At 52.4% G+C, this 24,094-nt stretch overlaps 1 protein-coding gene across 6 annotated transcripts in view; it reads left to right on the top strand.

Moving 5' to 3' along the window:
- The first annotated feature begins 2,676 nt into the window (after positions 1 to 2,676).
- LOC144247716 (uncharacterized) overlaps positions 2,677 to 24,094 on the top strand; it is a 38,719-nt gene continuing 17,301 nt past the window's right edge. Inside the window, exons 1-3 of one of the 6 annotated variants that reach the window (XM_077789158.1) lie at positions 2,677 to 3,117; positions 4,177 to 5,111; positions 9,212 to 13,389. In XM_077789158.1, the coding sequence (XP_077645284.1) occupies positions 2,935 to 3,117; positions 4,177 to 5,111; positions 9,212 to 10,562 (2,469 nt within the window). In that variant the 5' untranslated portion in view covers positions 2,677 to 2,934 and the 3' untranslated portion in view covers positions 10,563 to 13,389. Of the gene's footprint in view, positions 3,118 to 3,621; positions 3,709 to 4,176; positions 5,112 to 8,010; positions 8,391 to 8,894; positions 13,390 to 24,094 lie in introns of those variants that run through there. The other 5 variants (XR_013341280.1, XR_013341281.1, XM_077789156.1 and 2 more) reach the window with 5 other exon arrangements.

A 24,094-nucleotide genomic window follows, 5' to 3' on the forward strand; every position in this document is an offset into this window, starting at 1 on the left:
ACTGGGCATCCCAGACCCGCATCCCAGCTGCCCTAATCATGTTCTTTTCTTCAACCGTAAATAGGATATTCAGTATGGACTGCAGTTCTTCCCAAGTGTATATATTGGGGCCCAAAAATTGATCCACTCTTTCTGCCACACCTAAAGGATCCTCTAATAAGTTTCCCATCTCCTTCTTGAAATCTCTCACATCTCCCGAGCTCAAGGGAACAGAAATGAATCCTATTCCTGATTGTGGCCCCCCCATGGGCATTTCCCTCAAGGGAAACAGTTTGCCTTTTGCCCTGCTCCGGGTGACTGGACCAGGCTGCTCGGAATCTGAGTCAGACTCATCATCCGATGAGGGGAGAGGGGGTGCTCGTGGTACAGGAGGAACATAAGGAGGTGGGGCTACTATCAGTTCCTCTGGTCGTCCCTTTCTTTTCCCCTTAGGTTTTTCGGAAAGTTTGAACACAAGCATCTCCGGTCGGCTCACCCAGATCTTGGCATAGTCACTCTCCTCCGGGTTAGGGGGTTGTTTAGTGCTCACCCAGATGTTTAGAGCTTGTCTAACCCATTCCTCTGAGGACCCGAATATGGGCCAGAATGCATTTTTGGAAACTTCCTTCCCTCCCCACACTTCTATACAGTAATGTATCATTTTTGCTTTATCCTTCCCCCTCGTTCCTGGGAAGTGTTCCCAATTGGTCAACATGAACCCCAGGGGACTGTCCTTAGGAACCGAAGGGAGTTTTACCCCCACTGGGGAGGGGGATTTACTCTTCCCCTGCCCCATTCCTCCGGAGTGCCTTCTAACACACACAGATAATCAAATCATCACAGTCACTTCCCCTGGTTCGTGGCCCAGGCCCTCGCGGGCTTTGGGAACCGCACTACTAAGGGTTCGCGTTCACTTGGGGAGTCCGGCTGCCGGCTCCCCTCTCATGCAACTCACACACTCGCCACACTCCGGGATCCCGACCCCGCCCGAACGGAACCCTCATACTTATGCGTCCTGCGCCTTCGTCCGGACTTTGTGCACAAAATTTAAGGGGTATCTTGGGCCCGCTTCCCTTTCTTTGCTTTCCTCTCAAGGCTTTTGGGTTCGTCGGTCGGGATGAGGACAAGACCCCCAGTCTAAGTCCGCTCAAAAGAGCGGAGTGGTGGCGCCTCTCCCAGAGAGGGGTCCTCCAAATCCACGATCCGAGTCACGGCACCAAATTGTTATGAGTGAGCACAAGAGGCCATCCGATCCGATTAATAGAATTTATTTAAATTCATTTAATTGAGTATATGAAAGCAAAGCAGCGCTGCGCGACAGAGGGGAGCCACAGCTCCGCCAAACTGCCGCGCTTGTGGTCCCTTAGTTCGCTCTTTTATCTTCCTCCTTAGTTCACTCGTTTCTTCTGCACAGTCTCATTCTGTTGCTAGGTGGTCGTTTTCTGCCTCCTGATGGTCGTGGGAGGAAGGCTGGTTGTCTTCCTCACAGGTGTCCTTTGATCTGGGGATTCTCACAGTCTCAAGAATACGTGTTATCTTAGAAATGCGTGTTATCAGTTAAGCAATGCAAAGCCTATTGCCTACTACCGCTGTAAAAACTTAGGAATGCGTGTTATCACCAATTCACAGCCTAGTGCCTACTACCGCTGTAAAAACAAATTTCCTTACATTATATCCTTGAAAAAAATTAACATCTGCAGCTACATCGAACAAAAAGGTCACCCTTCTCTTACAAAACTTTCATATTTACTGATTTCTTTGCCGTTCATTCCCAGTCCGTGGCAGTTCTGTTTGCAGAGCGCCGCCTCACAGAGCGTCCCCTCCCAGTTCCGCCCTTGGCCGGAGCTCGCCCCTTTCCCCTCCCGGTCCCGCCCTTTCCTCGGCCCTTTCCCCTCCCGGTCCCGCCCTTTCCTCGCCCCTTTCCCCTCACGGTTCCTCCCTTCGGGAGAGGGGATTGTGTGGGGCAGTGTGGTGTCAGTCCAAAGCCAGTACAGCCCCATTCCATCCCAGTGTTTTGTGTAATTAATATAATTCGCCCCATTCCTCGTATGAAATATGTAATATTGGATATTTGTTAAATCATGCCCGTCGTATTAGTTCCCCCCCCCTTATAGGCAAGACTGGATGTATATTAGAAACTGATTTACAAGTAAAAGGATGTGGCTTGGCCAGGAGATGGGCCATGTCTGGGCTCCAGGTGTTGATAATCACGATCATCAGTGCTGATCGTCCAAGATGGATATCATGGAAATCCTCAGACAGATCCATGTGAATGCAGCGTTCGAGTAAACTCTCACCAAGAATTCAACTACTCCGGACATTGAATTATTTCTCCTCATCACCAGAAAGAAATCCTTATTAACATATGGACACCGAATAGAAGAAAGGACTGATTGCTAAAACCTTGGCCTCAGGCGGAATTTTCCCTATAAAAACCGCCTGTGCCAGGATGGAAGTGTGTGGGCATAGGAGAAAACCTCTGCTGAGGCTGACTCCTTGTTGCACACCCAGGGTCGACCCCGGGCTCGGCTCTGTCCTTTCCGTGTGGCTGACTAGATGGAATCTGACCGCAAATAAAATGATTTTTATTTTTAATCTGGCTGAATAAATTCTCATTTATAACACCAGTATGGTTCCAGGATGATCCCGGTACGGTGCCAGTACAGTCCCAGTCGCTCCCAGTAGGATCCCAGTAGGATTCCGGCAGAGCCCAGTCCCTCCCAGCGCTGCCGGGGAGGAGGAGGGGGAGGGATGAAGGAGGAGAAGGAGGTGGGGATGGCGAGGGGGAGGAGGAGGAGGATGGAAGGGAAGGGATGAAGGAGGACAGGCAGGAGGGGACGGGACACAGGAGGAGGAGGAGGAGGAGCGATGGAAGAGGAGGGATGAGGGAGCAGAAGGCGGTGGGCACAGAGAGCAGGAGGAGGGGGAAGGAAGGGCAGGGAGGGAAGGGCAGGGATGCAGGAGGAGCGGGAGGTGGGCTCAGGGAGGAGGAGGAGCAGGGGGGATGGAAGAGGAGGAGCGGCAGGAGGAGGAAGAGGAGGGACAAAGGCGGATGGAGCGGAGCCGAGGGGATGGCGCGGTGGAGCCCTGCCTGAATTCGCAGCCCCCACGTGTGGGATCATCGCCCCCATCCCGCAGGTGAGCGGGGAGGGGCAGCTCGGGCCAGATCTCCTGGGGGGTGCCGGGGCTGGGTTTTTTGGGGCGTGTTTGGAGAAGGAAGAAGTGCGAAGCGGAGCGGAAAAAGCCCCTCGGGGGGACTCCTTGGAGCCCCTGCGGCCCCGAGCGGAGAAGAAGGGCAGAAGGGAGCCCGGGAGCCCGAGCAGCCCCGGCAGCCCCGAATGGGGAGAGCCAAGAGGGGGGAGCTTTTGGGATGGCCGGGACTGCCGGCAGCCTGGGGAGGGCGGGCAGCGAGGAGAAGGGGGACCCCCAATCCCAGCGTGACCCCCGCAGCTGGGACAGGGGGGAGCCCCGAAGAGCCGAGGGGAGGGAGCAGGGACGGGGAGCTCCTGGGAGGCTTTTTCAGGGCTGGATCTCGGTGTTTGGGAGGTTCTTATGGAGCCCAGGTGGCCGGGGACTTCTCGAGATGGACTGGGACAGAGGGAGCTTCCAGCTAATCGTGCCCATCCCTTGTTTTCCCCAAAGCAGGAGTTCCCATTCCCAGCCCCTGGGAGGCTGCGAGGAAGAGGAAGAGCCTCTCCTGGTCCTTCCTGCACCGAGCAGGAGCAGAGGATGGAGAGCAGGGAGGACAAATCCCCGCGGCAGAACCTGGTGGAAGAGGCCGTTTTGAGCGGCTCCACGGCGCAGGAACCCGACGGGGAGGAAAAGCCCCGGAGATCCCGCACGAGGAGGGGCTGCAAAGGCAGATCGCGGGGATCTGAGGGGGAAAGAGCCACCCTGGGCCGGGGAGGCGGCCGGAGACGGAGCCAGAGCTCGGAGCTGGGGGACCCTGAGCAGCTCCGTGATGGGGAGAAGCCCCACAAGTGCTCCGAGTGTGGGAAGGGATTCAGGTGGAGCTCTGCTCTGATGGTGCACCAGAGGATCCACACTGGGGAGAGACCCTACGAGTGTGGGGAGTGTGGGAAGAGCTTCAGGCAGAGATCCCACCTCTTCTGTCACCAGGTGATTCACAGAGGGGAGAGGCCCTACGCGTGTTCCAGGTGTGGGAAGAGGTTTAAGACCAGAGGCAATCTCTTTCAGCACTATCCGGTTCACACGGAGAGGCCCTTCTGCTGCCCCGACTGTGGGAAGGGATTCAAGAAGAACTCAGCCCTCATCACCCACCGGCGCATCCACACAGGGGAGAGGCCCTACGAGTGTGGGGAGTGTGGGAAGAGCTTCAGCCAGAGCTCCCAACTCCTCAAGCACCAGAGGACCCACACTGGGGAGAGGCCCTACGAGTGTCCCCAGTGTGGGAAGGGCTTCCGGGTGAGATCCCACTTTATCCGGCACCAGAGGACCCACACCGGGGAGAGGCCCTTCGAGTGTTCTGAGTGTGGGAAGAGCTTCAGCCGCAGCTCCAACTTGATCAGGCACCAGGTGAGCCACACAGGGGAGAGACCCTACGAGTGTTCCAAGTGTGGGAAGAGGTTTCAGACCAGAGGCGATCTCTTCCAGCACTATCTGGTTCACACGGAGGAGAGGCCCTTCTGCTGCCCCGACTGCGGGAAGGGATTCAAGAGCAAGTCACAGCTCGTCAAACACCAGAGGATTCACACCTGGGAGAGACCCTACGAGTGTTCTGAGTGTGGGAAGAGGTTTCAGACCAGAGACAATCTCCTCCGGCACTATCTGGTTCACAAGGACGAGAGGCCCTTCAGCTGCACCGACTGTGGGAAGGGATTCAGGCGCAACTCAGAGCTCATCCAGCACCAGAGGATTCACACCGGGGAGAGACCCTACGAGTGTTCTGAGTGTGGGAAGAGGTTTCAGACCATATCCAATCTCCTCCGGCACTATCTGGTTCACACAGAGGAGAGGCCCTTCTGCTGCCCCGACTGTGGGAAGGGATTCAGGAGCAACTCTTCCCTCATCTCCCACAGGCGCATCCACACTGGGGAGAGGCCCTATGAGTGTCCCCAGTGTGGGAAGAGATTCTCACAGAGCTCTATCTTGAACAAACACAAGGAGAGGCACCGGTAAGGGAAGCCCTGCGAGTGCCCCGCGTGCGAGAAGAGCTAAACTCCATCCCCCACGGGATGAGCCACACTGGGCACAGCCCTGGTGACCCACATTCCCTGTGATCCACGTTGATAGCACGCCTGGCTGCTTCTCCTTTTCTGTTGGCCTTCATTTGTTTTCTCTCCTCAACCGCTTTGCGCTCCAAAAGCCAAGAGGGATCACTCGTTCACCTCAGATCTTCTCACATCCCACTGAAAACAAGTGAATTTTAACCCTCAGAGACTCAATCCCACCTCAAATTCCTTGTTCCCATCTCAAAAAACCCTCAATCCCCCGCCAATCTCACTCGATTCCAGAGCTGCCAGGGTGGGATGGGTTTGGGAGAAGATGGGGAGAAGTGGGATCCCAATTTGGAGCGCTGGGATGGGGATTGTGTGGAGCTGGGTGGCTGGGATGTATTTGATAGCAAATAAAACTTTCAGACCTACTGATTTCTTTGCCGTTCATTTCCATTCCATGGCAGTTCTGTTTTTCTCAGTGCCACCTTCTCAGCTGGTTGTGTTTGTGTCCTCCATTTCCTCCCACCTCTCTTTCCCTGCTCTGTTTCTCTCTCCGTGTCTCCCTTGACCCAGGGACCTCCAAAAACCCTCCCCTGATTTAATTGCCCCAGGATCCACCAAAGATCCTCCCCTGATTTAATGGACCCCTCCCCTAATTTAATTACCCCCAATGACCTGCCCCTGATTTTTTAGTTATTTAATTTCCCAATTATTTTTTTAATTCTTAGTTCAGGAGCTGAAGTCGGAGACCAGCAGTGAAATGTCTCTGTAGGATTTTGCTCCGCTTGGTTTTCAGCCCCTTCTCAAGAGCTTTGCCTTCGAGGACAAAGGGAACGTCTTTTCCTGGCTGGGAGCTGAAATTCCAGACCTCTGGAATGTGTGCAGGGCCATATGGACTGGGATCAATTAGGGACTGGGATCAAATATGGAATGAGATCCCATGGACTGGGATGAAATAGGGACTGGGATAAATTAGGGACTGGTATGAAATAGGGACTGGGATAAATTAGGGACTGGGATCCTACAGACTGGGATTGTGCAGACTGGGATCAAATATGGACTGGGATCACCTATGGACTGGGATAAAATAGGGATTGGGGCCCTACAGACTGTGATACACTGGACTGGGATTATATGGAACTGGGATCCTATGGACTGGGATAAACTGCACTGGGATTTATGGAACTGGGATCCTATGGACTGGGTTAATCTGGACTGGGATTATATGGATCGGGGATCCTATGGACTGGGATAAACTGGACTGGGATTATATGGAACTGGGATCCTATAGACTGGGATAAACTGGGAGAAACTGGACTGGGATCCTATGGATCTGGGATCCTATGGAGAGGGATGAACTGGACTGGGATTAAATGGAATTGAGATACTATGGAACGGGATAAACTGGACTGGGATTATATGGAACTGGGATCCTATGGACTGGGATAAACTGGACTGGGATTATATGGATCGGGGATCCTATAGACTGGGATAAACTGGGAGAAACTGGACTGGGATCCTATGGATCTGGGATCCTATGGAGAGGGATGAACTGGACTGGGATTTTATGGAATTGAGATACTATGGAACGGGATAAACTGGACTGGGATTATATGGAACTGGGATCCTATGGACTGGGATAAACTGGACTGGGATTATATGGATCGGGGATCCTATAGACTGGGATAAACTGGACTGGGATTATATTGAACTGGGATCCTATAGACTGGGATAAACTGGGAGAAACTGGACTGGGATCCTATGGATCTGGGATCCTATGGAGAGGGATGATCTGGACTGGGATTAAATGGAATTGAGATACTATGGAACGGGATAAATTGGACTGGGATTATATGGAACTGGGATCCTATGGACTGGGATAAACTGGACTGGGATTATATGGATCAGGGATCCTATAGACTGGGATAAACTGGACTGGGATTATATGGATCGGGGATCCTATAGACTGGGATAAACTGGACTGGGATTATATTGAACTGGGATCCTATAGACTGGGATAAATTGGACTGGGATTATATTGAACTGGGATCCTATAGACTGGGATAAACTGGGAGAAACTGGACTGGGATCCTATGGATCTGGGATCCTATGGAGAGGGATGAACTGGACTGGGATTTTATGGAATTGAGATCCTATGGAACGGGATAAACTGGACTAGGATAGCCTGGAACGGAATGGAATTAAATAGGGCCGAGAACCCTATGGACTGGGATTATATGGATCTGGGATTTTATGGACAGGGATTATATGGAATTGGGATTTTACGAACTGGAATAATCTGGGATAAACTGGACTGGGATTATATGGATCGGGGATCCTATGGACTGGAATAATCTGGGATAAACCGGACTGGGATTATATGGATCAGGGATCCTATGGACTGGGGAAAAATTAAGAATGTGATCAAATAGGGACTAGGACAAGGATAAAATAGAATGGGATGAAATAGGGAATGGGATCAAATAAAGATTGGGACTGTATGGACTGGGATGAACTGGACTGGATTTATATGGAACTGGGATGCCATGGACCGGGATAAAAAAGCGACTGGGACCCTGTGGAATGCGATCCTATGGATTGGAACCATACAGCCCGGGATAACCTGGCCTGGGATCCTACAGACTGGGACTGCACAGACCGGGACCACAGGGATCAGGAGCAAACAGACTGGGATAAACAGGAATGAGGTGACATGGACCGGGATCCTACAGACACGGACCGGACAAATCCCAGCACGAACTGGGATGGCATGGAACACAGGGGGTGAAGGAGGAGAGCGAGTAGAGCTGGAAACAGGAGAAGGAAATGGGGAAAGGGAGGAGGAGGAGGGGGATGAAGGAGGAGAAGGAGGTAGGGATGGCGAGGAGGAGAAGGATGGAAGGGAAGGGATGAAGGAGGACAGGCAGGAGGGGACGGGACACAGGAGGAGGAGGAGGAGGAGCGATGGAAGAGGAGGGATGAGGGAGCAGAAGGCGGTGGGCACAGAGAGCAGGAGGAGGGGGAAGGAAGGGCAGGGAGGGAAGGGCAGGGATGCAGGAGGAGCGGGAGGTGGGCTCAGGGAGGAGGAGGAGCAGGGGGGATGGAAGAGGAGGAGCGGCAGGAGGAGGAAGAGGAGGGACAAAGGCGGATGGAGCGGAGCCGAGGGGATGGCGCGGTGGAGCCCTGCCTGAATTCGCAGCCCCCACGTGTGGGATCATCGCCCCCATCCCGCAGGTGAGCGGGGAGGGGCAGCTCGGGCCAGATCTCCTGGGGGGTGCCGGGGCTGGGTTTTTTGGGGCGTGTTTGGAGAAGGAAGAAGTGCGAAGCGGAGCGGAAAAGGCCCCTCGGGGGGACTCCTTGGAGCCCCTGCGGCCCCGAGCGGAGAAGAAGGGCAGAAGGGAGCCCGGGAGCCCGAGCAGCCCCGGCAGCCCCGAATGGGGAGAGCCAAGAGGGGGGAGCTTTTGGGATCGCCGGGACTACCGGCAGCCTGGGGAGGGCGGGCAGCGAGGAGAAGGGGGACCCCCAATCCCAGCGTGACCCCCGCAGCTGGGACAGGGGGGAGCCCCGAAGAGCCGAGGGGAGGGAGCAGGGACGGGGAGCTCCCGGGAGGCTTTTACAGGGCTGGATCTCGGTGTTTGGGAGGTTCTTATGGAGCCCAGGTGGCCGGGGACTTCTCGAGATGGACTGGGACAGAGGGAGCTTCCGACTCATCGTGCCCATCCCTTGTTTTCCCCAAAGCAGGAGTTCCCATTCCCAGCCCCTGGGAGGCTGCGAGGAAGAGGAAGAGCCTCTCCAGGTCCTTCCTCCCCCGAGCAGGAGCCGAGGATGGAGAGCAGGGAGGACAAATCCCCGCGGCAGAACCTGGTGGAAGAGGCCGTTTTGAGCGGCTCCACGGCGCAGGAACCCGACGGGGAGGAAAAGCCCCGGAGATCCCGCACGAGGAGGGGCTGCAAAGGCAGATCGCGGGGATCTGAGGGGGAAAGAGCCACCCTGGGCCGGGGAGGCGGCCGGAGACGGAGCCAGAGCTCGGAGCTGGGGGACCCTGAGCAGCTCCGTGATGGGGAGAAGCCCCACAAGTGCTCCGAGTGTGGGAAGGGATTCAGGTGGAGCTCTAATCTGACGGTGCACCAGAGGATCCACACTGGGGAGAGACCCTACGAGTGTGAGGAGTGTGGGAAGAGCTTCAGCCGGAGCTTCAGCCTGATCAAGCACCAGAGGATTCACACAGGGGAGAGGCCCTACGAGTGTTCTGAGTGTGGGAAGAGGTTTAAGACCAGAGCCAATCTCTTCCAGCACTATCTGGTTCACAGAGAGGAGAGGCCCTTCTGCTGCCCCGTCTGTGGGAAGGGATTCAAGCAGAGCTCCACCCTCATCACCCACCGGCGCATCCACACAGGGGAGAGACCCTACGAGTGTGCGGAGTGTGGGAAGGGATTCAGATGCAGCTCCAAGCTGATCAAGCACCAGAGGATCCACACTGGAGAGAAGCCCTATGAGTGTGGGGAGTGTGGGAAGAGCTTTACCCAGAGCTCCAGCCTGATCAAGCACCAGAGGATCCACACTGGGGAGAGGCCCTACGAGTGTTCTGAGTGTGGGAAGAGGTTTAAGACCAGAGACAATCTCTTCCAGCACTATCTGGTTCACACAGAGGAGAGGCCCTTCTGCTGCCCCGACTGCGGGAAGGGATACAGGAGCAAATCAGAGCTCATCAAGCACCATAGGACCCACACGGGGGAGAGACCCTACGAGTGTGGGGAGTGTGAGAAGAGCTTCAGATGCAGCTCCAGCCTGATCCAGCACCAGAGGATCCACACAGGGGAGAGGCCCTATGAGTGTGGAGAGTGTGGGAAGAACTTCAGCCACAGCTCCAGCCTGATCAAACATCAGAGGACCCACACAGGTGAGAGGCCCTACGAGTGTTCTGAGTGTGGGAAGAGGTTTCGGACCAGCTCCTGTCTCTTCCAGCACTATCCGGTTCACAGAGAGGAGAGGCCCTTCTGCTGCCCCGACTGCGGAAAGGGATTCAGGGACAACTCCACCCTCATCCAGCATCGCCGAATCCACACTGGGGAGAGACCCTACGAGTGTGGGGAGTGTGGGAAGAGCTTCAGCCACAGCTCCCACCTGATCCAGCACCAGAGGATTCACACAGGGGAGAGGCCCTACGAGTGTTCTGAGTGTGGGAAGAGGTTTAAGAGCAGAGGCAATCTCTTCCAGCACTATCTGGTTCACACAGAGGAGAGGCCCTTCTGCTGCCCCGACTGTGGGAAGGGATTCAGGGACAACTCCACCCTCATCTCCCACCGGCGCATCCACACTGGGGAGAGGCCCTACGAGTGTCCCCAGTGTGGGAAGAGATTCTTAGTGAGCTCCCACCTGAAACGACACCAGCGGAGGCACCGGTAAGGGAAGCCCTGCGAGTGCCCCGAGTGCGAGAAGAGCCAAACTCCATCCCCCACGGGAGGAGCCACACTGGGCACAGCCCTGGTGACCCACATTCCCTGTGATCCATGCTGGGAACTGTCCTAGGGTGACATTATGATGCTGGTATCCCAGGGCGTGTGTTCTGTTTTTGTTTGATATTATGTTCCGTGCTTTCAGAACTGACTCTGAAAGTGAAGGTTTGTTTTGTCTTGTTATCAGCCAGCTCACCTCCCCTCATGGTGTGTTGTCTAGAAGAGGCTGGTGCTGCCTGGCTGGTTTTTGCTTGCTTTGCTTTGCTTTGCTTGCTTCTGCTTTTGCCTTTGCTTTTGAGTTAGTTTAGCTCAGCAGTCCAATTCTTTCCCTGGACTGTTTTTTTTTATCTTTCCCTTTCCTGAATGTCACTCCAAGCTGCTCCGGAGTGGCACCTGGGAAACACCGAGGAGCACCCAGAGCCTGCGCTCTGTGATCTGCAGCAGCCATCCGCAGTGCCCAGAGCAATCCCCAGCGCCCAGACCCGGCGGCCACTCCCAGGAGAGACTTTCTGGATTTCTCATCTCTCCAGAGTGCTGAAAGAGTTCTCTTGTCATCTAGTGGTGTTCATTTCTTTGGTGCTGGGGAGGGTTTTGTTTATTAAACAAACAGGTTCTTTTCCACTTCAGTATGAGAAAATTCTTTTCTAACGAGGTGAGTGGAGAGAGGCCGTGGGGATTTGTTTTCGGGGGGTTCCTTGCACAGGTTTTTATCCCAAATTTGCCCTAAGTTAGGACAGGGACACACCTGGCTCCTTCTCCTTTTATGATGACCTCAATGTATTTCTCTTCTCAATCTCTCTGTGCTCCAAAAGCCAAGAGGGATCACTCGTTCACCTCAGATCCACTCACATCCCACTGAAAACAAGTGAATTTTAACCCTCAGAGTCTCAATCCCACGTGCCATGGTTTGACACTGGCACAATGCTAGTGCCTCAATGAAAATGTGATCCTTCTCTTGAATGCTGTGAAGTGGAATTTAGAACAGAGCAAACCGGCTTAAGCTTAATAATAGGAAAAAATCTTTATTAAGCTATTACTACAAAAGAAAAAAAGAAAGTAAAAATGAGAAAAAAAAAACAAACTACACAAAGATTAAATGAAAACTTTTCAAAGCATTCCTCCCCCCACCATTCAACTCTAACAAACTACAGTGAGACACAATCTGGACCTAAATCAGGTTTCTACCTTCTAGATAATCAATACTTAGCTCTTTCGAGGGAGGTAGGAGTCTCTCCTGTGCTACAGACTTCTTAAGAAAACACAGCTCCACATCCTGTGTTTCTATGTCACACATGGCACTGCCTGGAGAAAAGTTTGCCATGGTGACCCTTCTCCTTTCCATGCACAGTGCTCTCACCACCAATGCATGGATGGACAGACTGCTTTTAGGATTTTTCCTTTTAAGGATGCCCTGCCAGGAGGGGAGAAAGACAACAGTTCAGGTTTTCATTTTTTGGGACCACAGTCCCCCCTATTTTCACATTTCCCCTGGGGCCGAGGGTCTAAGAAGAGAGATCTTTCCTTTAAGGTCAGGAGGCGCTACTAGAAACCTCCTAACGTTTTCTCTGTTTACTCTACTTCCTTACTGTTCTGGTTTGAAAGTAAAACCAGTGAGAGACTCCAAGTCCGAAATACCCAGTGATGTCCTTTTGGGTCTTTGAAATATCCATTTCTGAGATAGTCTATGCCAAGGATGCATGGGGCCTCTGGGCCAGTCACGATGGGGTGTTTCTGCCACCCGTTCCCAGTTAAACTCACTTCAGTCTCTAATACAGGAAGCTGCTGGGATCCTCCTGTTACCCCAGAAATAGAAATGGATTCTTCTCCTACATATCTTGATGGCATCAGGGTACATTGGGCACCGGTGTCAACCAAAGCTGTATATTTTTGTGGTTCAGATGTGCCAGGCCATCGAATCCACACGGTCCAATAGATCCGATTGTCCCTGTCCTCTACCTGGCTAGAGGCAGGGCCCCTCTATTCCTGGTCATGGTACACGTTGCTCTCTTCTGGTAAATAGGTTCTTGAGGTTCCTTCAAGAGGATCAGTTCTATCATTATTCTTATATTGTCTGGAACTCTGTGTTTGAGAGACTGGAGCAGCATTGACTCTTTTTGTGTTAGGTGTTCTTTTTAGTTCACGTACTCGGGCTGCTAAGGAAGAGGTGGGTTTTCCATCCCACTTCCTTATGTCTTCTCCATGCTCCTGAAGAAAAAACCAGAGGTTTCCTCGTGGAGTGTATCCTCTCTCCTTGGCTTGGGAGCGCTGGCTCCTAATGGCAGAGATTCTTCTTGGTTCTGGTGAAATATGGTAGCCTTCTTCCTTAAGTTCCTTTTTTAGTTTCTTATGACTCTCTTCAATCAAGTCCCAGACTTGCTCAGCCAACCTTGTTTCCACGGACGAGACATGGGTACGAAATGGGGCAGTGACCGTATCCTCGTAAATTCTTAATTTATTGGCTAAGACGCCCACCCTGTCCTCGCCTTCTCTCCACTGCAGTGTTGCCAGGTAACGAGAGTACATCTCTGGTCCAAGTGTAGTAGATAGGGACAGGCGAACGGAAGATTTCGGGATGTGACGGAAAGAAAGACCCCTTCCCCCTCTCACCCTGCAACATGTTATCCATTTACCCCAAAGAATGTAACCACACCTAACCCAGTAGTTTTCCACTCCTGACTAACCCTAGAGACCCTATCAACCCCCCCTGACGTAGCAGAGTCCCCCAAGACTATTTAAACCCATGAGATAAGATAATAAAGGCTTTCGACCGTCCACCACATTGGTGTCCTGCGTGTGTCGTTGGCCCGAGTGGCCCAGGGGAGACTGGGCTGCCATGCTGTTCCTTGAAACCAGGTCGCCTTGCCTTCCCCTGAAGGCAACATAACTGGTGCCGAAGCCCGGGAATAATTCGCTCGGGTAGCGGGTGTCGCCTGGACAAGAGCAGCGGCCGGACCGGTGGAACCGTGTTCTCGGCAAGGGAGACGTCCCAGGACCCGCGATCATCATGGATGCCATCGCCAGGGTCGTAAGTGAGGTTCATAAGCAATGGGGAATTGAGTGTAAGCTCAAAGACTTTTATCTTGCTATAGCAAGGCTGCTTGAGCTTGGGGCAATTGAGCGCCCTGTGGATGTTTTGCATCCGGAGATATGGGAAAAATGCACAGCCGCGCTGGCCGAGGACACGAAATCCTCAGGCAGCGGCAAATGCCTTAAGGCGTGGGAAAAAGTAGAGAAAGCCCTGCGCAGAGCAATAGAAGAGCAGGAGACATGGAGCGCGGCGCGTACGTGTTTATTGGTTACACCCAAGCTAGGGGTAGGAGTGGCAACGCAAACCGCCCCTGAGGGTAATCCGCCCAGGAGCGGAGATCCGGGGGGGCCCGGCGCGTCGCCCCCCTCCCCGGGCGGGGGCCCGGGACCCCCCACGGAAACCTCCCAAAAATCCGCGGCTTCCCCATCCGCCCCGCCACCGCCGGTCGGTGACCCGGTACCGGAGGTGCAGCAGCGCGCAGAGCTCTGTTGGCAGGGACTGGCGGGGGAAGCCAGAGGCGTGGGAGCCGCGGCTCGGGAGGAGATCTTGCCCACGCCGCCTCCATACGCCTTTGAAAATGGCGCCGGCAGCCAAGGGGAGGGGCGGGGCGCGGGCAGTCTCGGCGCGAAGAGCCCAGAGGCGCGGAGTTTTGCTAATGTGCGTGTGCGGGAGAAAGAGGAGGAGAGCGGCAGAGGGCTCGGAGCCGATCGGCAGCCGCGCCTGACGCTGCCACCATATAAGGGAGAAACCTCCCCCTGCAGGAGGCAGGGCGAGCCCGGGGAGCGGCAGCGGCGCCACCCCCGGGGGGAGGAGCGGGGTCGGAGCCGCGCAAAACGGCACCGAGCCCCAGAAGTTTGCTGGCATTCGACTTCCGACTCGGAGTCCGGCAGCAGCTCCGGCAGCTCGGAAGAGCTGCCGGGAGCCGGCTGGGACTCTGAGACGAAGAGAATAGAGCCAATGCAATTTAAAACAAAACCAAGTAAAGCTTTAAGCCGCACCGAAAAGCAGCCACAATACAAACCAGCCCAGTTTACCGACTGGGGAGAAATAAAAATAGCCTGCGCTGAGCTGTCCCCAGCTGGCATGGCAGCCCGCCGCGGCGCCTCCACCCCAAGCACGCCCGAGAAGAGCCTGTTTGGGGCTGCGGGAGGAAGGGGCATCTGGCCAAGGAATGCAGGTCCCGGCCCCAGGGAAACGGGAGAGGGAGGGGGCGTGCGGGCCGCACTCAGCCTCCTCCCGCTGCAAATGCAAAGCAGCCCATCTATGCCAACCCCCAGTGAAACGGGGCGCCCTTATACCCCATACCCCCACAGGAGGCAGCCAGCTTCGTACCCTCACCAGCGAATTTCGCAACACAGCCTGCGGTACCTTCGTACCCACTACCACCGCAAGCAGCGCCTGTGCCGCAGGGTCAGCAGGGAACGCCCCAGAACGGGACCCCTGGGTGGCCCTGGCCATGAAAATAGGGAAAGAGCCACCGAAGGTGTGGGGGACGTGCCGCCTTTATGGCAGTCAGGACCACCATGTCATAGGGCTTCAGTTTTGGGTGGCAACCACAGGAGCCCGACAAATTCTTACAGTTCACCTGGGCACCCTTTGACTGCGGAGATCACAATGCACAGCCTAGATATCGGGGATGTGTAAGTTATAACATGACCGTTTTACAGCCAGACCACCCTAGTTGGACCACGGGTAGAACGTGGACAGTGGTCCTCAGAGGACCGAGAAGGTGGGTGAATGTACGAATTATCAAACTCCAACCACCAGCACCTCGACCAGTAGGACCCAATAAAGTTATCAAGAATGTGCTCAAAGGGAAAAACACAACCCACCCCAAAACCTTGCCCCCAAAAGTCACCGACACCCCGGCTGGCCATGCAGATGTATTCCAGATAAGCCGCACAGCCGAGTCCGATCCAAACCCAATTTTTCGTATGCTAGAAGCTACCTTTCTAACCCTAAACGAAACCAAACCGAACCTAACTCCTGTTAGCTTTGTTATGATGTTAAACCCCCTTTCTACGAAGGCATCGCTTTAGACACCCCCTTCAGTTACTCCACAGCCAGTGCCCCCCAGCAGTGCAGATGGGACACTCCCCGCAGAGGAATCACCCTGAGTCAAATCACAGGACAAGGCAAATGTTTTGGTAATGCAACTTTAGCAAAGCAGAAAGGCAACTTCTGCACTAAAGTTGTCAAGCCCAACAGAAAGATCGGTAAGTGGGTGGTCCCATCCGCATCTGGGATGTGGGTTTGCCAGCAATCCGGAGTGAGTCCTTGTGTGTTCCTTGCCAAATTTAATGACTCTATTGACTTCTGTGTCCAAGTTCTGATTGTTCCTAGGGTCCTATACCACTCAGATGAAGAAGTGTACCACCTTTTCAAAGAACCTGACAGACTCCACAAAAGAGAAATAATCACAGGTATAACTATCGCAATGCTGCTCGGCCTGGGAGCAGCTGGTACAGCCACAGGTGTCTCAGCCATCGCAACCCAACAGCACGGACTCTCTCAGCTGCAAATGACCATCGATGAAGACCTGCAGAGGATCGAGAAATCCATCTCCTATCTAGAGAAATCAGTCTCTTCGCTTTCAGAAGTAGTTTTACAGAATAGGCGAGGACTGGACCTCTTGTTCATGCAACAAGGAGGACTGTGTGCAGCTTTGAAAGAGGAATGCTGCTTTTATGCAGATCATACAGGAGTCGTTAAAGACTCCATGGCAGAACTCCGAGATAGACTGGCTCAAAGAAAGAGAGACAAGGAAACCCAGCAGAGCTGGTTCGAATCCTGGTTCAATCAATCACCTTGGCTCACCACTTTAATTTCTGCCCTGGTAGGTCCACTGGCAATACTGCTTTTAGCTGTTACCATAGGACCATGCCTGCTGAACAAGTTAGTCTCATTTGTTCAGGCCCGTCTAGAACGGGCGAACATTCTGTTTGTAAGCCAGCAACAAATGCTGTAAACCAAAAAGTGCGAACACAGTCAGCTGCAAAAGCCTTCGAAACTCACCTTGCGAGATTTACTCAGGTTTACCAAAAACCCTTTTTTCCTTACCAAGTTACAAGTTTGTACCTCACTCCAGTGCCTATATCTACGACTACCTCATGTTACTTATGAAAAGGAGGGGGGAGATGTAGTAGATAGGGACAGGCGAACGGAAGATTTCGGGATGTGACGGAAAGAAAGACCCCTTCCCCCTCTCACCCTGCAACATGTTATCCATTTACCCCAAAGAATGTAACCACACCTAACCCAGTAGTTTTCCACTCCTGACTAACCCTAGAGACCCTACCAACCCCCCCTGACGTAGCAGAGTCCCCCAAGACTATTTAAACCCATGAGATAAGATAATAAAGGCTTTCGACCGTCCACCACATTGGTGTCCTGCGTGTGTCGTTGGCCCGAGTGGCCCAGGGGAGACTGGGCTGCCGTGCTGTTCCTTGAAACCAGGTCGCCTTGCCTTCCCCTGAAGGCAACACCAAGCCGTGCAAATCTCAACCACATTTGTGATGTGCACTGGACACAGTCTGGACTCTTAGGAAATATCTCGTCTTCTGCGAAAATTATCTCTAACACAGCCAATTCCCTCAGGCATCGGATACCTTGTTCCATGGTATTCCATTTTCCTTGGAGCACCTGGAGGTCTTCTTTACAAAGGCATCTGTCCCTCACACTTGCGAGCAGTCACCGCCAGAGGCTGAGAGTTTCTTGGGTTCTCCCAATCCCCTGGTCAATGACTACATCCCGGGATAGTGATCCCAGTTGCCTGGCCTCACTTGCATCCAGAATGGTGTCATTGGCTGCAGCGTCCCAGATGCGGAGAAGCCAGGTCAGGATGGACTCATTTGTCTGGCGGGTGAATTCTCTCCGCAGGTCACGTAGCTCACCCAGGGATAAAGAGCGAGTGATGATCTCTGGTTCTGTCTCTTCCGCTGGGTGCGAGGGTCCTGCAGTGTCCTCATCAGTCACTATGCGGACTGATTTGCTCCTCGATTTCTTCTTTTGAACGGGGGCAACTACTATGGGTTCAGGCTGCTCTGGTTTGGTGATGGTTTGTGTGGAGATGCTGATGGTGCTTTCGGTTCCTTCCTCCTGTGTGCCGGTCTGTGTAGACATAGACACTTTTGCTTTGCTTTTTGTTTTTTCCTCCATGACAGTCTGAGTAGACACGGACACTGTTGTTTTCCGTTTGGTTCCTTCTTTCTCTATGGCAGCCTGCGTTGACATGGATGCTGTTGTGGTATTCTGTACAGGCACGGACACTGCTGCTTTGCTTCTTGTTTCCTCTTCCTCAAGAAGACGGTGCACCACACTATGTATGTTTTGCTGCAGCACACTATGTAGTGTTTTGTTTCTAAGCATGTTGCAGATTGTGCAGAGAAGACAAAGAAGAACTAACAACAACATTATGCTGTCCTTGGCATCCAGAGGGAACTTAACATTTTCAAAAACTGCTGTGTCGAGCCTGAAAGGTTTGAAAGAATCAATCTTTACCCCTCCCCCCAGGGGCTGGGTGAGGTTGCCGAGGCCCCAGATGTAGCAGCCTAGATTAGGACAAGCAAACAGAATTGAGTACATATTCCAAATCATGTTCATTGCCTCAGAGGTCATAATGCAATAGACATAGTAGACCAATAAAGCAATTCTTATACCATACCCTGGTCTACACATGAGTATTACAATTGCCAAATGATTCCCCACATTCGGGAAAATATAGAGAACTAGGTATAAGACCCAAAAAAGCATGTTAAGCATCATAGTGAATAGGTACCCTCTACAATACAAGATTGTAATTCTGACTTCTCTCAGTACTTTCTTGCCGCACGTTGGGCGCCAAAAATATGTTCTGGTTTGAAAGTAAAACCAGTGAGAGACTCCAAGTCAGAAATACAATTTATTGGGAAAAGGGGAAAAGGACAAAAATACATGCAATAATACAAAGGGAAAGGCTACTGACAAAGTCAGAATACAACCTGGCCAGCGTGCTGGTAGCAGTCCAATTGGAAGAGCTGCAGTCGTCTTGGGATGGCAGATGTAGTTGCTGCGTCTTCTCGGAGAACCTGTGAAGAGGCTCTCCTCTGTCTAGAAATCTCCACTTTTATCCAGGTGGGAATGCCTAGCTCCTCCCCTTGGTCAGAGCATCTCACAATGGGTTATTAGGAGTCACAAGGTGTGTCCTTAATCACCTCCTCCTCCTGCACAGTGTTATCTCTGAGTCATGTGGCCAGGCATTGATGGGGCCATTAACAGCAGATAAGGAAAACTGCCCCAAGGCAACTCCTACTCAGATGGAAATTGGAAAACGTTTTTTTTTTTAATCTTGGACATGTACTTACTAGCATCTTTTCAAAACACAGTCTCTCTTGGAGGAGAAGATTGGTTCAAGTTGTGGCTAACACGGAAAAGTCTAGCTAAAAGCTACTCTTTGTCCCCAGTCCCATCTAGAATTCTTTTTAACATCCCAGGGTCTAAGGTGTCCCTCTTCCTCTCTTTTAAACTGAAGAGGGGAGGGGTAAATTTATAAAGCTTTCATTTTTTTAAGGAAGGGTTAAAAGTCTGAACTCCCTAGAGATGGCTCGATATCCAAACTCTGGCAACTGCCACGCATTAAGCACTTTACAGCTCCCCCAACTCCTCCTTCTTTGCGGTGGAATTGCTGACAGAATTGCCGATGTCTTTTTCTCTTTCTCTCTCGGGAGAGAAACTCTGGGGGGGGGGGAATGGAGACATCCCAGATTTATTCCACCCTTCCATCTGCAGGGGCCAGCCCGGTTCCAGTCCTTCCACCACCTTTAGGATTACCTTCCTCAGGCCATGGGCCTTCCCCTCCCACACCCAGCTCCACGCTGGGCAGGGGAGAGCCCGCACTGCGCGCTGACCAGACCAAAGAGAGTGAGTTCCCCTGGGAATTCTGCTTTTAATCCCTCTGTGTTCTCAGAGGCGTGTCCACCTTCAATTGGTCAATATCCAAATTGACCTCCTCCTTCCAGAAAAAATTCTCTTTCCGTGTCAAACCACGAAGCCGCCTCAAATTGCTTGTTCCCATCTCAAAAAAAAACTCAATCCCACACCAAATTCACTCAATTCCAGAGCTGCCAGGGTGGGATGGGTTTCGGAGGAGATTGGGAGAAGTGGGATCCCAGTTTGAAGCGCTGGGTTAGGGATTGTGTGGGGCTGGGTGGCTGGCATGTATTTGATAGCAAATAAAACTTTCATATTTACTGATTTCTTTGCCGTTCATTCCCAGTCCGTGGCAGTTCTGTTTGCAGAGCGCCGCCTCACAGAGCGTCCCCTCCCAGTTCCGCCCTTGGCCGGAGCTCGGCCCTTTCCCCTCCCGGTCCCGCCCTTTCCTCGCCCCTTTCCCCTCCCGGTCCCGCCCTTTCCTTGGCCCTTTCCCCTCCCGGTCCCTCCCTTCGGGAGCGGGGATTGTTTGGGGCACTGTGGTGTCAGTCCAAAGCCAGTACAGCCCCATTCCATCCCAGTATGGTTCCAGGATGATCCCAGTACGGTGCCAGTACAGTCCCAGTCGCTCCCAGTAGGATCCCAGTAGGATTCCGGCAGAGCCCAGTCCCTCCCAGCGCTGCCGGGGAGGAGGAGGGGGAGGGATCTGAAATGTAAACTTTAAGGTATTTAGAGGAGCTAAGATTACAGTTATAAATAAGCCTTACTAGAGTTATTTAAAAGAATAATAATAAATGAGTCGGCCTTGATGAAGTAAGGAGTCAGTAGGTTACTAATAATTGATTGCTTGACCGTACAATGTTTAATTTGCCGCATTTATAATGAAGAGTATAGAAACTGTCAAATAGCTTTTAGGAACATAAGACAATTGTGGGCCTCCTCTGCTCTCAAACCAATAGAAGACAAGGAATGTGGAGTTCTGTCTTGGTTTGACAAGACAGGAATCTGCGAAGGAGGGCTAAAGCCTCCTGTGCAATGGAGAAGGTAAACCCCCTCCCTCCGAATTACTAGGAGTTTTAAATCAAAACTCCCCCGGTTAGAGTTTCCCTCCTTGAGTTGACGGACCCGTGCTGCCAGGACAGAAGTGGGTTTCCCATCCCACCTCCCCATGTCTTCCCCATGGTCACGCAGGAAGAACCACAGATTAGCCCTTGGGGTGTACCCTCTCTCTCTAGCTGGGGATTGTTGGGCGCTGATTCTGGGGCCTGTGACTCTCACGGGTGCTGTATTAACCTTCCTCATCTCCTCCCTCATCTCCTCTTTAAACTCCTTAATCACGGCTGAGATATGAGCCTGCATTGGGCCATTAATCATATTCTCATAATTCCTAAGTTTGTTGGCAACAGAACCTATTGTCTCCCGGTGGGTGTCAGCATTGATTGTTGCAATGAAGGTGGTGTATTGAGATGGCCCAAGATTTGCCAGACTCCACAGCATTTGTCCTGTACACCTGACCTTGTCGGGGTCATTATTGTGTCGTCCATCCCTCCCAAAGAGTACCTCCAATACTGCCACTTCCCTCAGCTGTTGGATCCCTTCCTCGAGGGTCTTCCAGCGCATTCTATGATGGTGCTCTTGCATTCTCTCTCTGTGGACAAACCTCTCCCTGACACTCATTAAGAGCCGCTCCCAGAGAGAAAGGGATCCTGGTTCCCTTACAAAAACCTGATTTATACCCGAGTCCTGGGTCAAGGGTCCCAAGTTCCTTGCCTCACCACCGTCCAGCTGCACGCCTGTACCCATAAGATCCCAAACCCGGAGTAGCCAGGTAGCATAAGCCTCACGCCCTCGTCGCACAATGTCTTTATGCAGATTACGAAGACTTTCGTACGTCAGGGACTCGGTGATGATAGCAATCTCTGGCTCCCCTGTGGGTTGTGAGGTTCCTCCATTCCTGTCCCTATCTGCAGGGTGCTCTGCTTTCACCTTAGACTTCCTTGTTTCTACCGGGGCCACTGCTGCTGACCGTGATTGCCTTTGTGGTTCAGCTGGAACCTGGACAGTTGTAACATCTGTGGGTTCCACAGCTGTACTATTAGACTGTCCCTCCTCAAGGCAAAGGGCCGGTTTCTCACCAGCTGGGGAAATGCACTCCTTCAGCATCTCTCGTATCTCCTTAACCAGAACCCTCACCCAATCTGGGCGGTTCATTTCTGAGGTCGGCTGTGGGGCAGGGTCAGGCTCTGGAGCAGCAGCATCTCGAGTCTGTGGTGTAGGTGTGAGGGTAGTTATCCAGGTTAATCTTCCCTTATCTCTGAATGCTAAATATAACAGGACTATCAGCAACACCACCCATTGTATGGTATCATTAGCACTTAGAAAGGATCTTAACCCTTTGAGAACTGGTGGAGCAGACCCAAAAAGATGGTTAAAAGGTTGGGAGAAAGTTTGCCCAGGTGCTATTTCCTCGCAGTAGGTACCGTTATTAAAGTAACCCCAAAAACATACAGTTAATGTGTGATAGCTATGAATCCATGTACCTGCCTTCCAGAGGAAATTAAAGATCCATTAATTCCTCACCCAATTAACCCAGAAGCCAAACTTGATAACAGACACCGTAGCCTTAGTTATAGGACCCATTTTAGATAAGGGTCTGCAAATGGGAAAAGTATAGCTACGATCACGTGCCACCCAAACCAAGGTAAACTAGACCACATGGTGATGCTGAAGATGTTTTTACGCACAACAAAAAACCAAATTACTTAAGAACTGTTAATCCTTTTTCCCTCTCAATGCCCTCGAGCCCCACGTTGGTGCGCCAATATCTGTCTTGGTTTGACAAGACAGGAGTCTGTGAAAGAGGGTAAAGCCTCCTGTGCAATGGAGAACGGCAAACCCCCCTCCCTCTGAATTACCAGGATCTTTAAATTAAAAGGCTCTCAGGCAAAGATATGGGAATGGGAGTAACAATTCTTTACTAGGAGAAAACTAGACAACAATTTAAAAAGGCAAATGCAATCGGTACAAACAAAACCAGTGAAAAAGTCCAGAACCTGAGAATTTGGGGTGCCAGTAGCAGTCCTGCTGGGACGATTGCTCCCCTTGCAGTGACTGATGAACTGCAGCTACAGTGGTGATCTTTAGAAGGGTATAGTTTTCCTCTGAAGATCTGGTGGCAGTGGGGCCGGTCTTCCTCTGCACCGGGGTTGCCTCCGAGCTCCGCCGCCGCCGCCTCCCCGGCTGTTTCGCTGCGAGATCCCGCGAAGAAGAGAGAGAGCTGCTTCTCCGGGAATCCCGCAAAGAGAGAGCGAGCTGCTTCTCTCGGAGTCCCGCCCAGAGAGCTGCCTCATCTCCCCAAAAAGCTACCCCTTTAAACAATAATAGAGTGCTTGGCTTCCCCCTCTGGGTGGGACCCCTCACGGTGTTACATTTACCAGCCCGGCAGTGAGTCAGTCAATAGTGTATAAACAAACCATTGCCTCTACGGGGAAACCATTGTCTTTGGGAGAGATAACAAAACCTGCCCAACCTTTCGACAGATGGCAAATAGAATACAAGCTTATCTTACAACCCAGGACATTATCCACCCCTTATTCTATTTCCATCTGCACACCATGAAATCTTACACCCAGTTCTCTCTTAAGACCAAGTTTCCCTGTGGTACACAGCGGGTCTCCCCATCTTTCTGCATTACCCACCAAGTGTAACCAGGTCCTTGAGCAAAGACAATCCCACGAATGGGTTGGTCTTTGCCTGAGGTGGGATTAATCCATACAGTTTTCCCTAAAATACCTTTCATATGTACTACAGGGACCTTATCTCCATCTACTGTGTGTAAGGGTTCTGACTGAGCAGGGCCAGCTCGATTGATAGACCCTCGGGTGTTGACCATCCAGGTTGCTTTTGCCAGGTTAATTTCCCAGTTTCTAAATGTTCCCCCACCAAGTGCCTTCAGGGTAGTCTTAAGGAGTCCGTTGCACCGTTCAACTTTGCCGGCAGCTGGAGCATGATAGGGAATATGATAGATCATTCAATACCATGTTCTCTGGCCCAGGTGTTGATAAGGCTGTTCTTGAAATGGGTGCCCTTGTCAGACTCAATTCTCTCAGGGGTGCCGTGTCTCCACAGGACTTGCTTTTCCAAGCCTAAGATGGTGTTCCGGGCAGTGGCATGGGGTACAGGGAAAGTCTCCTGCCATCCAATGGTGGCTTCTACCATGGTCAACACGTAGTGCTTGCCTTGGCGTGTCTGGGGCAGTGTGATGTAGTCAATCTGCCAGGCCTCCCCATACTTGTACTTGGACCACCACCCACCATACCATAGGGGCTTCACTCTCTTGGCCTGTTTGATGGCAGCACACGTCTCACAGTCATGGATAACCTGGGAAACACTGTCCATGGTTAGATCCACCCCTCGGTCTCGTGCCCACTTGTAGGTGGCATCTCTGCCCTGATGACCTGAGGCATCATGAGCCCATCGAGCCAGGAACAACTCCCCCTTATGGTGCCAATCTAAGTCTATCTTTGACACCTCTATTTTTGCTGCCT

Source organism: Lonchura striata, chromosome 31, assembly GCF_046129695.1.
Source record: "Lonchura striata isolate bLonStr1 chromosome 31, bLonStr1.mat, whole genome shotgun sequence".
Taxonomy (NCBI): Eukaryota; Metazoa; Chordata; class Aves; order Passeriformes; family Estrildidae; genus Lonchura; species Lonchura striata.